Source organism: Mauremys reevesii, linkage group 1, assembly GCF_016161935.1.
Source record: "Mauremys reevesii isolate NIE-2019 linkage group 1, ASM1616193v1, whole genome shotgun sequence".
Taxonomy (NCBI): Eukaryota; Metazoa; Chordata; order Testudines; family Geoemydidae; genus Mauremys; species Mauremys reevesii.
The window spans coordinates 263,281,825-263,296,617 of NC_052623.1; the positions used below are offsets into that span (position 1 = coordinate 263,281,825).

Consider the following 14,793-nt stretch of genomic DNA (forward strand, 5'->3'; position numbering starts at 1 on the left):
GTAACCAAAGTCTTGCTGTGACACAATAGGATTAATGTGTAGAACCCAGGTATTGGTGAAACTGCACCTTGCTTGTGACTGGGAGATGTGCTGTCATCTGTAGCTGTATCTATTTATTTTGGTTGTATGTATAAGAAAAACCTTTAATGATAGTCTCTGAATGTTTTTGTAGTACACCTCTACCCCAACATAACAGGACCGGATAGAATGCAGTAAAGCAGCACTCTGGGGGACAGGTCTGCACGCTCCGGTGTATCAGCGTGTCAGCATGTCTGGCTCTGACATGCTGCTCTGAGCAGCGTGTTAAAGGTGCCAGGCCAGGGATAAGGGGCAGATAGTCTCGGGGGATGGTCGGGACAGGGAATGGGGGTGGTGGATGGTTTGGGGGTTTTGGGGGTGGGGAACGGGGGCATTGGATAGGGCATGGGAGTCCTGGGGGGTGATTAGGGATGGGGGGGAGTCTCTGGAGGGGGTAGTCGGGACAAGGAGTGGGGGGGGGTTGAATGGGTTGGGGGTTCTGAGGGGTCAGTCGGGGGTGGGAAGTAGATGGAGGTCAGATGGGGGTGGGGCAAGGCTGCTTGGAGAGGCACAGCCTTCCCTACCTGGCCCTCCATACAATTTTGAATCCTGATGTGGCCCTCGGGCCAAAAAATTTGCCCACCCCTGCATTAGACGTTCTCATCCCTCCCGCCTATTTTAATCTCGTTTCTAAATTGTGTGCAGTATAGACTAAGCTTAAGTTGTCTCACTAGTTGTATTTTGGAAACATTGTAACTCTGCGCTGACATTTTCTAAACAATTAAAAAAAATTGTTAGCATTAATACAATGTTAAAATACCATTGACGTGATGGCAAATAGTTCACAGCCATGGAAATGAAAGGCATGGACAGTCAAAGAAAAATTGGAAGCTTTGGACAGACTGAAATCAGGAATGAGCCAAGCGAAGGTCTCAAAAGAACTAGGAGTGGGGGAATCAACATTAAGAGGGTGGATCAAAGATGAGGAAAAATTACGATCAATGCTAGTTGAACTGGATGAAAATGAAGGCCTGGAAAGGAAGTGCCTAAAAACTGACCAGGGTAACCAACTAGATAGACCACTATTTACGTGGTTTACCCAAGAATGTGCTGACGGCACGCCAATTTCTGGTGACATTATAAGGAAACAAGTGGAGAAATTGAAGAAGGATTTCGATTTTAGACTCTTGGGCGAGGACGTTTCTGGACATCAAGGTAACAAATTTAAAGCTAGCAGTGGATGGCCTAATCATTTTTAAAAATGTCATGGCATTTGCCAAGTTGCAATTTCAGGAGAGATGCGCTCCGCAGATATAAAAGCTTGCAACAAATACCCACTAAAGTTACAAGAGATCATCATTGAGGGTGGCTATGCTCTGGAGCAAATCTGTAACGTTGATGAAACCGGCTTATGTTACCGTATGCTGCCAGATAGAACACTTGCTTCTAGGACTGAAGACCAAAAGGCCTAAGGTTTTAAGGTGATGATAGAGAGAGTGACAATACTTTTCTGCGTGAATAAAACTGGTTCACATAAACTTAAACCTCTGTGCATAGGCAGATCCAGATCACCTAGGGCTTTCCACTATAAGAATATGGATTCGCTTTCATTCATTTATTGCCATTCAAAAAATGCCTGGATGATATGGGATATTTTCGAGGAATGGTTTAAGAAACATTTTGTATCAGCTGTCCGGAGCCACCTACGCAGACAAAACCTGAAGCCAAAGGCATTTCTCCTACTTGACAACTGTCCCTCCCACCCCCCAGTTGAGACCTTAACCAGCAAAGATGGGAAGATAAAGGTGAGTTACCTTCCTAAGAACACGACATCCAAAATACAGTCCCTCAATGAAGGCATTATAGCCACATTTAAAATGAACTATCATAAAGCCTTAGTAAAGAAAATGGTTGAGGACAACAGTAGCATAATAGATGTAATCAAGAAATTGAATTTGCTGGATATATTTAACTTAGGCAAGACAGCCTGGCTAGGAATCACTCAGTCAATGATAGAGAAATGTTGGCATCATGGTCTCAAAAGTGCTTTTGTCACTGAAAGCGACGACAGCCAAGATGAGGAAGAAGATGAAGATGAGAACAACTTTGAAGGTTTTATGGAAGAAGAGGCCATGGAGGCAGAAGGAGTCTACATGGAACTAATGACTCAAAGTAGGATAGCTGATGTTCAAGAGTGGATGGAGGTGGATGCTATGTGTCCAACCTATGAATGACTTACAGATGTAGATATAATTCATAATGTTACCCCTCAACCACCTGGTGCCTCAGAAAATGTGTCTAACCCTGAGGATGGTGACGAAGAACCCTCAGAGCCACCGCCCAAAGCTGCTGATGCAGTTATAGGGTTAGAGATTGGTTTTAAGTGGCTAGAAAGCCAGGATGTGGATAGACTGCAAATACTGCAGTTAAAATCCATAACTGACCTGGCAAAGAAGGCGGCTTGCAGTAGGATGAAGCAACAAAGTATAACAAGTTTTTTTCTTAAATTAAAGAAATGTTATGGGGTACATCTTAAATAAGAAAGCATCTTGTACCCCCAAAAAAGGTATTTACCATGTTATCAATGTCTCTAAAACTTGATTACTTTACCTTTTTAGCTTCATTTTAACCTTTTCTATAAGTAAAAACTCCCATCTCCAAAATGTTTTCAAACTATTTAATAGTTAACAGTTCATATTACTTAACAATCTAGGTATAAAATACAGTAGTTGGCTAAGTGATAAAGTGGCCCATGCTCCTATTTGCTAAAATACCAAAATCCTTTTTTACAACAATTTGTAAGGATGTGTAATTAAAAGCATTGTCTGATATTTTATGTGAATTTTGCATTTTCCTAATCATTACACGCAGACGAAACCTAGCATTTAGCAGTTTAGTACCTGTGTTGTTAATACTGTATCTTTTAAGTAAACTTATAAAATAAGTGTTTGTAATTAAAGGAAGGAGATACAGTTTAACCATTGTAGAACAGATTTATTTACTGCATACACCGTGTTAGTTCTAACAAAAATGATTTGCTGTCTATTAATAATGGAAATGCTTGAGGCCAAAGCAAGTTCAATATAACGCAGTTTCACCTATAACGCGGTAAGATTTTTTTTGGCTCCCGAGGACCGCGTTATATCAGGGTAGAGGTGTAGTCATATTTTGAAAAGCTAATAATAACCTAAATAAAATAAGACCAAAAGCAAGTTCCTTGAAGAAAGTGTCTGAAGTTTTATGATTTGATTGATGGCAGTAGTAAGATTTTTTGCATTCAAAATTTACAATGATTAACATTTTGTGGGTTGTTTTTGTATGTGTCCACAGAAGCTGTGTGAAGGAATATTAAACATCCTCGAAAAAGACACCAAAACGTCATGTCAAGTTGCCTGTCTCGAAGCCCTTCGGATTCTCTCCAGAGATAAGAAGGTTTTAGTGCCTGTGACAACAAAGGAAAACATGCAGATCCTGATGAGGCTGGCAAAGCTAGACATGACAGAAGACTCTTTGGAGGATGTGTCCAATTTCCCTGTTATAGTGGAAGCTTTAAAATGCCTCTGTAACATAGTTTTTAATAGTGCCATTGCACAAAAGCTCAGTTTGGAACTGAACCTTGCAGCTATGCTTTGCAATCTACTGAAAAAATGCAAGGACCAACAGTTTGTTGATGACATTAAATGTTTTGATTTGCGCCTTCTCTTCCTCCTGTCACTTCTGCACACAGATATTAGATCACAGTTGCATCATGAGCTACAAGGGTTGCAGGTTTTGACTCAAGCCTTGGAAAGTTCATTTAGCATAAGATGGACAGACAAGTACAAAGCTGCTGAAGAGCATGATGGATCTCCTTTATCACTGCAAGAAACAGATTGTGCCATTGAGGCACTCAAAGCTCTCTTTAATGTGACACTCGACAGTTGGAATGTCCACAGTGAGGTAAGGTCTGAGCTGAAATTCTTTAATCGGGCTTATTTTGTCTGCAAGAACCATAGCCACCACATAGGTACATTGGAGAAGCAGTTGCCCAGTCATCAGAGCAGGTCATTCCCTTGTTTAGGACAGTACTTAAAAGTTAAGCATATGCTTAAGTGCCCATCTGAACTAAGGCCTCAAAACGGTGATGAATCCTTAATGTTAGGAAGACGCTTTGAGGTCCTCAGAGGAAAGTAGCTATACAGTGGAGATTGGATGGTTGGTATAATACAATTTTTTTTTTAAGTTTTTAAATATAAATTCAAACATGCAGTTGAATGTCTAATGAGAATGAGGCTGGATGAGAGCTTGAGGTTTCCAAAGGAAAATAAGCACTAGTTAAGCACATTAAAATATATATTGTTGGTTAGGATAACTTTTTCTTACTTTAAATGTGTGTTGTCAGATGACCATCTCTCTGGATTACTGCCAGCAATTGTTAGGGCTGTGGAACAATGACTTGATTTGTTTTTCTCTGGGCACAATTACAAACAGAGCACCTTTTTTGAAGAAGCAGCAAAGAATCCTGTGGCACCTTATAGACTAACAGACATTTTGCAGCATGAGCTTTCGTGGGTGAATACCCACTTCTTCAGATGCAAAACGTCTGTTAGTCTATAAGGTGCCACAGGATTCTTTGCTGCTTCTACAGAACCAGACTAACACGGCTACCCCTCTGATACTTTTTTGAAGAAGTAATTCTGTTTGTTCGAGGGAAAGAGGTGTTTTTTCCTAAGGATGTTAAATGATGAGAAGCAATACATGCACCTTGTTGGTGTAATTTTTAAATAGGATTTACCTTTTCTTTTTATGAATATCAAACCAGTTGCCTTGAGAGAGCCTACGGCACCTGGAATATGACACATCAGCCTTCCTCATCCTCCCCTCTTTTTTTTTTTTTTTGTTAACCCCACTCATGTCACAGCCTAAAATTATATTGTAAGTTCTTTGGAATCAAGCACTGTAAATATGATTACAATGCTAAGTCTAGTGTAAACACCTTCTCTTTATAGTAATTTTGCCAGTATAGTTAAACCTCTAAACAAATGTCTTATTTATCAAGCAGAGATTCTTTTGTGTAAGGTCAGTGTGTTAGACTAACCTACAGAGAGATTAACGATCCTAAGAACATGAGAGCTTGGATATGAATTATTCACCTGGGAATGTGGGGCTTGAAAAGAGTTTTGAAATTAACAATTTAGTTGCATTTTTCTTCAGGGCCTCATAATTTTGGGAAATTTTTAAGTCCCAAAATAGAAAAGCTTAGGTCTAAATGTCACAGTAGATAGTGTAGTCTTCATATGGTTGGATAGTCCAAAAGAAAGCGAGGGACTTCTGTCTTGCTTTTGCTTTTGACTTACAACCTCAATACCTTAAAGAAGGTCTCTATCTTGACGTGAGAAGATGCCTTACCTTTGCCTAGACAAACAATAGCATTAAATGTGTGCGCTCAGGGGTGGAAAATATGACCTCCTGAGTGTGTGAAAAAAGTTGGGTGAAAAGAAATGATTTTATTTCCCTCACACAGAATTACCTGGTCATAAACTGTAGACTCAAGCCATGTTATGTTTTTTACTTCATGGGTAGCAACTCCTTCTTCTGAAACCTAAGTCTTGATGCTGATTAAATTCTACTTTTCCATCTAAGGGTTTCCAGTAGCATTAGATGAATGTTCTGTCTCCTGACCAAGGGACTGCAAAGGGAAATGTGGCTATGTAACATCCTTTGCTTACTGCATGTAAAGCAACTACCTCTCATGGCCCTGGGCTCCTTGCTTAAAAATATCTAAAACATGCAGGCTTAATGTGAGGTGTCATCTAAGACCTGATCATACTGGAATTGGTTGACTTGCAGGGAACTGCAGCTATCACAAAATGGGGGTGTCTATTATAATTTTGATCACCAGATCTTTCAATATATTTTCAAGACAGGATAGACCACATACTCCTGGGTCTTGCCCATCTGTTAAAATGTAGAGCAGAATTCACTGGAGCTATTGCTTGCCCTGATAAGATCAATTTGTAGCCTTAAGCCTTTTTCCCTGTCCAATGTTTCTTGGTTTTCAAAGTAGCCTAAAATAATAGTGACTTGGGCAGCAAGTTGGGCTTCCCATGTTTTTTGAAAGGAGAGTAGCCCTTCACTGTCGTCTTCCTTGAGAACATAAAGATTGAAGTTTAATATGGTATCTCCTAGCAGTCACAGTGCACTAATATCTGCTCCTGTATCTTTTTAGCTAGGCAGTCTGTAATTAGGGACTTATCGCATGAAAAGTAGTTTTAGCTCTGATCTAGTCCACTGAACTGAGCTTTTAGAAACTGTTCATTGCTTGAATTTTTCCAACATGAGCCCAATTAATAGTCCACAGGACTTTCAGAAGGCTGTTGCAATATCAAGTGAAACCATGGTCTGGCTGAACTATAGGGAAGGATCAGCAGTTAGCTGTCTTGCTAAACTCTTGGTTATTTTGTCTTCATTTTCTGGCACCTGAAAGGAAGAGTCTGAGTACAGATACTGTGGACTTGTCAAGAAGGTTGAGACTGCATCTTTCCCAATGCTCTCTTGCACTGAAACCTCAAAAATGATGTAGTTTTGTGCATGTGGGAACTGGCAGTCTCAGCAATGGCATTTCCTACTGATTCATTTGGGGGAATATCTTTAAAAAAGTGGAGGTTTCATCTCAGAACTTTGCCCCGAAGAAGCCAGTCTGAACTGAAGAAACAGCTTGTGCTGAGGGAGCATAATGAGGAAAGGGAAGTACTGTTGCATTGGATCACTCTATTTTATATCACATGAGTGTTGGGTCTCTTCTAGGCTTAGAAATTTTATTTTGTGTTTTCGAGATAAAGCTTTTATAGTAACTTATTTGCTAAAGGTTTCCAGAGTCAAATAGCACTTCAGTAAAAACTATTCTCTCTAGTTCTAAACTTTAACATTCCCAAAAGGATCCTTGTTAGGCAAAGTGCTGTTTAACATCCTTTTTAATGATCTGGAAGAAGAGGTAAACAATACGTTAATTAAGTGTGCTGGAGTTGCAGAATTAGGAGATGTTGCAAACATCAGGTAGGATGGAAAAATATAAAGGGATCTAAAGAGTTTATTCCTATGAGCACAAAATGAGATTCAACCTGGAAAAAACCCCTATCTGAAACACCAGTATTCAGTGGCAGGAGATAATTTCAAAGTAGCAATGCCAGAATAGAGTTGATATTGAGTATCAACTTGGAGGTGGTGGTGGTGGTCCAACATTTATATTACAGTAGCACCCTAGGGCCCAATCAGAATTGGATCCCATTGTGTTAGGTGCTATACAAACACTTAAGAGACATTCAGTGCCAACAGGAACTAACAGTCAAAAAGAAAATAGACATAGAGAAGGGGACGGGGTAACACACACAACTAAATGATTGTGATGGTTGTTGGCACACTTTAATTATGTATTTTCTTGCTGCTGTTTAGGGCTTTTTGGGAAGGGATCAGTAGGGGAGGTCATTTAAAAGAAATAGGGTAAAGATAGGGTGAGTGGGAATGGAAAGAGTAGACAAATTTAAATAAGGGCAAGGAAAAGGGCTGAAGGGCAAAGGAAGAGAGTAAGGAGGAATATGGAGGACAGCAGACTGAGATGTTTAAAAAGACCGAGGGAAGGGGAATAGGATTGGGAGGAGTTTGGCTGTTTGTCCCAGTTAGACTGAAGAATGTATGTAGACCAAATTTTCAAAAGCAGAGTCAGTGACATCTCTGATGCCCAGGAGTCATGAAGGAATGTTACTGCCACTGTCCCCAATTACTACAAGGGACAAGTCTCTGGCACCAAGGACTGGCTCTTCTGGGAATTTTGGCTTTGCCTCACCTTCCAGCTATGCGGGCTTCCAGGTGGAATAGATCTAGTGCCCCTAGAATGAGATTTCCACCCCACCCCCCCAACCTGCAGTGAGATACAGGAGTGTAAAAAATGGCAGTGACATTCTGGATAGCCTACAGAGAAGTGACACTTCACGGAATGAGGCTGGCTAAGGGTAATATAACACATACCAAAATTTGGTGGTTGTAAATGGCAGGGAAAGGGAGCAGATAGTTGAGGAATAAATTGGAGTTGAAATTGAGCTAAGGATAACTTAGTCTGACTATCAAGATAAATTTCCTAATTATGAAATCTATTGGACAGGAAGGGCTAGATGCACAAAAGGACTTGCGTGCCTAACTAACACTTTAGGTACCTAAATCACAGAATCTAGCCCCAGTGGGATTTACAAAACCCCCACTCCGCTGCTGCCAAAACATGTAAGCACCTAAACTTCCTCTGCTCCTAAATTTTTGCTATAAATGGTCCCTATGCCTATGTGTTTACATCGTAGCATGCTGAGTGTAGCCCCACGCTGGGCATCCAGACATCTAAGCCCTAGTGCAATTTGGACCCTGCATGCATTCCTCTGTCTAACTTGCCTGTGGGGCCTGATCCACTATGCGTGTTCAGAGCTCACCTCTCAGATTGCCCCCCCTAGATGAGTTTAGACAAAACAGGTAGAGGAGGAGGACCTTCAAACTTACTTTTAGCCCAGTGGTCTAAATGTAGGAGACCCCGTGCTCAAGTTCCCCCTCCACCTGAGGACGAAAAGAGATTTGAACAGGGATCTGCCATTTTTTCAGGTGAGTGCCCTAACCACTGGGCAATGGGATAGTCTGATGTGGGGTCCCTCATTCTCTCTTTCTCTCCTGCTGAAACTGTTCCACTGTATATAAATAATTAGTCATTGGATCCTGGATCTCCCACTGTCCAAGTGAGTTCTCGAACCACCATACTACAAAGTCATTCTAGTGCTTGTTCTCTCTCCAGCCCAATGATGCTTTCATTATTTATCCACAATACAACAGCTTCAACACCAGAGACTGAGAGAACCCCACCTCAGAATATCTCCCCCTCAGGAGAAGGGGGGAGTACAGTCACCAGTCTCCCACATCCCAGGTGAGTACTCTAACCGTTGAGGGAGATTCTCCTCCTCCCCACAGTTTCTTGCAAAAATGGCATACTCTACATTCCTATGCTAAGAGGAGAGACACCTTTTTTGTAACTGCCAGCCCTGCAAAGGGAGGAACCTCCCTGCAATCTGGACTTAGAGCCAAACCTTTTAAGAGCGGCAGGGGCTTAGGAGAAATCCCTTGTCTTGGTATTTCCCATTGGCTAACTTAAGTGGAAAGCCGCTCCGTGTAGTGGCTTTTGTGAATCCCATTGTGAGGCATCTGTCTGTCCTCATTCATTGTATAGGGAGGCTAGGTGCCTAACTCAGGCTTCGTGAATCCCTGTGTGTGTGTGTGTGTGTGTGTTTTTTTTAAAGGTGCATAAAGTTTGTGAATCTAGCCCAAATAATCTCCCAGAGGAAATAATGGATCTAGAGTAACTTAAAACTAGACTGCCCCAAGCATTCAAATGAATTCTGAAAGAGCAGTCCTGTATTGGTAGGAAATAGATTATATGATCTAATGGGTGTTTTCCATCTTTAATTTTTATTATTCTAGTGACCTGAAACCCTCATTTGCAATCGTCAAAATGAAAAATATCTTCATAATTTATATTTATATAGAATGAATCTCATCAATTTCGCTATATGGCTGCCATCCTTCGCCACTGCTTATTAACCATGGGCCCTACTGAAGACAAAACTGAAGAATTGCACAGGTTGGTAGAATTAACAGAAACAATATATTTTTGAAGGATAACTTTTTTTAGTTGGAGCACTAAATAATATTTCTCTTTAGATATTAGCAGATCAAAATAATCTCTAAAAATAATGTCCACTGTCCAAAAAATAGATAAAAGGTAATCCCTGAACTGCATAACCCTTATTAAGGCTGTTGAGAGAATATACTGAAATGTAAAAATGTACTTTTTGCAAATTTTGGGGATAAAATTATTTACAGGAATTCTAGCTGCAGCACTCCTTGAAGTTATCTTTAACTGTAATTGTCTCAGATAAATATCAGTAGAGAAATAAGTTAAAAATATTGTGTATAATTTCTGCAACTTCGATGCACTAGTCTGGAACTGTTCAGTTGGTGTTTTAAGTCACCATTAGCCCAGCATTTCTATACGGGCATACTAGTGGTGCAAGTGTAATTTACATGTATAATTTCTAATTTGCCAAAAGGTGAATCAGTTGCAATAAATTCATGCTGTTGGATCTGTGCTCCTGCATATGACTGGGTTTGGAATAGTTAAAATTCTAAATTGCCTTCCCACTGTCCTACCTATTATTTATGTATAAATGTCATTAAGCTGCCTTAGTTATCAGGTCATTTTCCTGTGCTATTTGGGGAATCTGCAGCTTCCTTGAATGTTGCTTTTGATCTCGTAAGGAATTTGTTCTATAAAGTGTTTTTTTTCTTTTCTTTCACCAAATTCTCTTGAACTGTTTGCAGGTTAAGCACACACAAAAATAAATTTATTTTGATAAGAGTCCCACTCTTGTGCATTTAGAATGTATAGTTTTTTTTATTTGGGATATTTATTTTTTATTTTTGTCTTCCTCAATGTAACAGACACACATGAGCCTAGTAGATACAAACACTTCCCCTAAGTTGTCCCCACTAGTGTTGTCTATTTCAACTTGGAAAGGCCATAGTTTTAACTACAAAATCTTCTGGAGATGATGCTTTGAGCCAACAGTTCTCAGATGAATGCTATAGGTTTCACCCCCTTAATGCTGTCAGTAAATTTGACTGAAAGTTATCAAAAGCTACAGGGTTGGTGGGGTTACTTGGTGGGAATCTACACTTTGCATCAGAGCTGCGCTCAATTGGTGCAGATTAGTCTGAGACTATTTAAGGCATATCTGCAAAATGGCCAAAGTACCATGTAATGAAATATAGTGCTGTGTGTGCCCTAAACAGCAGTATTCTCCCTCTCCCTCGTTTTTGTGTTTTGCTTTCATCCTCCCCTGAAGTGTGTGGTAGAGGAGGGAATTAGTGGGTTGTTGGGAGCTACTACTACTGGAGGAAGGCATTATTAAAGAGATGGGTCTTTGCATTTAGACCAGTGCATTGGTAGGGGCAGGTCTGGAAATACCACACTTAAGACTGCCTGCAGGATATCAGTTCTGTCCCCTTGTACTTATGCATTATGATGCAGTCTTTAATTATATGATTACATGCTTCTCCCCCCCACCCCCAATAGGGCCCCCATCTCATTCAATGCACAAACTGGACACACAAGGGGACAAAATTAAAACTTCATAAGCAACCATGAATGTGGCATTTCAAATGTTTGGCTAATATAACGTCTTCATGTGTAATAAGGCAATTTTTGAATGGGGTGGCTTTAGCCCAGTGGGATTTCCCTTATAAACCTCTGGGGGGTTTGAATACTCCATTAGTCCCCTATGGGCGTAGTTGTAAGTAAACACAAATGTTACTTTCCAGATCAGAGTTTCCGTGTGTTTGTTTACTCCTCTTTAACTTCTGATAGCACTGCTGAGCCAGTTTAGGTATAAAAAGAAAAGTATGAACTGGATTATTTTCAGGTTTATGTTTCAGCAACAGAACTCTGAACTACAATAGACTCTAATTGTAGAATCTTTATTGCTGGAGATGAGGCACAAACAAGACAGAATAGAGCTTGACTTTTAGAATCCAGATTTCAGATGGAGTCTGAAGGGCTGGCAGTTACAAAAAGTATCTCTTTACTTAAATACTGAGCACATTTTTATGGCATCTTTGAGACACAAACATATTTTTATAGTCACTCTTCAGAGTATAAACAACACTTTCAACCGAGAGTCCCCCTTTTCAACAGTGGTTATTTTTAAAAGGTTGTGTAAATCCCACATTTGGATGCTTAGATCAGTACCTACTGTCAGCATGTAAGTTTGAATCTTACACCCCTAAATGCTAGTTTTTAGTGTCCAAATGCAGGACTTGGACAGTCTGTTAAGGAGCCCTTAGTATAAAATAAGTTTATTTTGAGCTCAACATCAAATGTTGGATGCATGCCCTGAAATACAGTTTGGTTTGCTCCCGCATCATAAGCGCTAACTACAATTTGATTTTTTTTTATTTTTTACCAATAAGTGAAAGTTTTCCTATAGAAGATGCCTTAACTAATGTAGTACCTATATCGTTGTTACTATTAATGCAATTCTGTAGTAGTGTTGCTTAACACTTGAATGTGAGAAGCTTAAAGCACCACATATTAGAGCGAGTGTCATTTTTGCTCACTAACAAGGTTTTAATCAAGGCATTCAGCCATGCTAAATAGTCCTTTGCTTTTGAATTTGCATATCAGGAGGGGGCTGGGAGTCTGAGTGGGTGGACGTCATGTCCCAGTGATTAATGATCTCTAGGAAGCTAGAAAGGGGAGAGTAATATACGCAGTATTTCTACCCCCTGGAGTAGGAATGCAAACGCTATTGTGCAGATCTGTGCATAGTCACTGACTTCCTGGTAGCTGGAGAATTTCATACACTCCTCTACCACAAATAAAACTGTCAGTGAAGTGACAAAGATCAGAAAGCTGGGCTTCATTTATTGAAAAGAATAGCTCAGGCACAGTGATCCAGAAAATTAATTTTGTAGGTGTTTGGGAACTCAGTTGTTTAATAAGAAACCAGTAAAAAGGGGACTTTCTATGAAAAGGCTGAAGCTACCAAATATTTGTTGAATTGAGTTCTGTTTTATTTCTTGCTGTATGAGTGGCTAGAAACTGGATACTTTTACTTTCCTTTAAAGCATCTCTCTCTTTTAAGCAAAGTAAAATAATACAAAGACTATCAAAATTTGTTTCTTTTTTTAGAGAGGGAGCTAATATTGTGGGGAGGAAAGGTCATCACATCTACTGTTTTTTGAAACAAAAATAAAATTTCTAATACAAATTCACAACAATATTATCGTGTTATTTGAAAAGTCTTACATAATAGACTTTTCACTAGAACCACGATATCAAGTAGTAAGATACTACAGGGATGGGGGGCAATAATAATACCGAGCTAGATTTTTGTGTTTATTTTTAACTTCAGTAGAGAGACTTCTGAAAGCTTTGAGGACTTTGAGGCCAAGATTATTTACTACTTTTTGTGATTCACTATATTTGTGATTAGCAAGGCTATAAGGGTACAACTACACAGCAAAAAAAACATCCTTGCCTGGGCTGAGACTCAGCGTCCTACAGACTCGGGCTTGTGCTACAGCGCTAAAAATAACCATGTAGACATTCCTGCTTGGGCTCTGAAACTCTCCTTCTTCCCTAGGCTTCAGAGCCTCGGCAAGAACATCTGCGCTATCTTTAGCGCCTTAGAGCAAGCTCCTTGCGCTCAAGTCTGTAGACCCAGACTCTGACGCTCACTGCCATGGTTGTTTTTTGCAGTGTAGACTTACCCAAAGATGCCACTTCAGAGTCTAAATGTACAACCTGAAACGTGTTCTACAGTATTTCTTAACTGTTTTCCAGATTTATCTGTTATCTTTGCTAAATGCTGGTTAGTCATCAGTCAGTAAATATAGAGAGGGTGCTTCTCTTTCAGCACCTACCTATATAGCAATGCATTAGGGAAGTTTATAAATACAATCTAACTTTTGTTGTTCTGTCAAGAGAGCAGAATAAGGCTCTCTGATTGAAAAGATAAATAAACCAGACCATAAAGCAGAAATTCATGAAGTAAAACTCTAATATTTATTTAATTAAAGATAAACTATATAGCAGGTTCCTTTTGTTATGGGAAACCATGTTAGTCTCCATTAACTGACTTAAATATGGTTTAAAGATCAAGACACGGTCCAGTTCACTTGTATCGAATAGTACCTTCCACCATGAGTAGTCTGCTTGAAGTCAATGGGGCTATTTGTGAAGTAAGTTACTACTCAGCATGAGTAAGGGTATTGTAGTCTGACCCTCACTGTTTTGGGGATTCTAAAACTATCACTTTTTAAAATCCAGCACTTGATGACATGAATTCCAGTTTGTTTTTTAAAAAAGCCTTAAATATCTCCCGTCCGTGAGAAGTAAAGGTGCTAATATATGAAGATATATGAACAGCATTTAAGACTCCTCCCCCCCCCCAAGGATTAAATAACTGTTTTTAAAATACTCTAATACAGTCGTTACTGTAACATTTAAGTATTGTAAAACTAAAACATGTAAATTTCAAGAAACATTTTGTGACCTCCTGAAAACCAATGTGTGGGTTCCCCCTACTGGGTGAAGCATCAATTAATATAATAAACACAGTTGTTCTAGCTATGCATATACAGTACCTGCTGACATCAGTGATTCTGAAGCAGCCAGAAGTAATGAAAAGCAGCTATATTGGCCTCTCCTCCTTTAGAAATGCAAGATGGGTAGTCTTGTAAGAAATTACAAAGAATAGAGAATTAAGAACTAATGTTAAGAAGTATCTTAAGTTGTAGCTGTTTATGCATAGTTAGTACTCTGCTTTACATTTTCAGTTCTGTACACTTTTTTTTAAGCACATAAACAGTGTTGGTAATGGCATATACTTTTCAGTCAGTGTTAAAATAATCTATATATGATTTGGGTACAGCATTTAATATGTTACTAAAGCACTAACTAAATAAAAATTTCTTTCAGTAATGCAATCAACCTTTTAAGCAATATTCCAGTTTCTTGTTTGGATGTTCTCATTAGTCCATCAACCCAGGAAGAAACAGTTTTGAAATATAATGGTATGAATATGGATGCCATTCAAGTGTTGCTGGATTTCATGGAAAAAAGAATAGACAAGGTACGTGTGACACTGAAGGACTTCACAAAAGGAATGCCTCTTAGTAAGAGTAGAAATGAGCTTGAATCAGAACTCC

At 39.5% G+C, this 14,793-nt stretch overlaps 1 protein-coding gene across 2 annotated transcripts in view; it reads left to right on the top strand.

Annotated features, from left to right (window-relative positions):
- Positions 1-14,793, top strand: part of RIC8B (RIC8 guanine nucleotide exchange factor B) — a 58,450-nt gene that overhangs the window by 19,450 nt on the left and 24,207 nt on the right. Inside the window, exons 3-5 of one of the 2 annotated variants that reach the window (XM_039489354.1) lie at positions 3,349-3,957; positions 9,570-9,664; positions 14,564-14,717. In XM_039489354.1, the coding sequence (XP_039345288.1) occupies positions 3,349-3,957; positions 9,570-9,664; positions 14,564-14,717 (858 nt within the window). The remainder of the gene's footprint in view (positions 1-3,348; positions 3,958-9,569; positions 9,665-14,563; positions 14,718-14,793) is intronic. The other variant, XM_039489358.1, reaches the window with a different exon arrangement.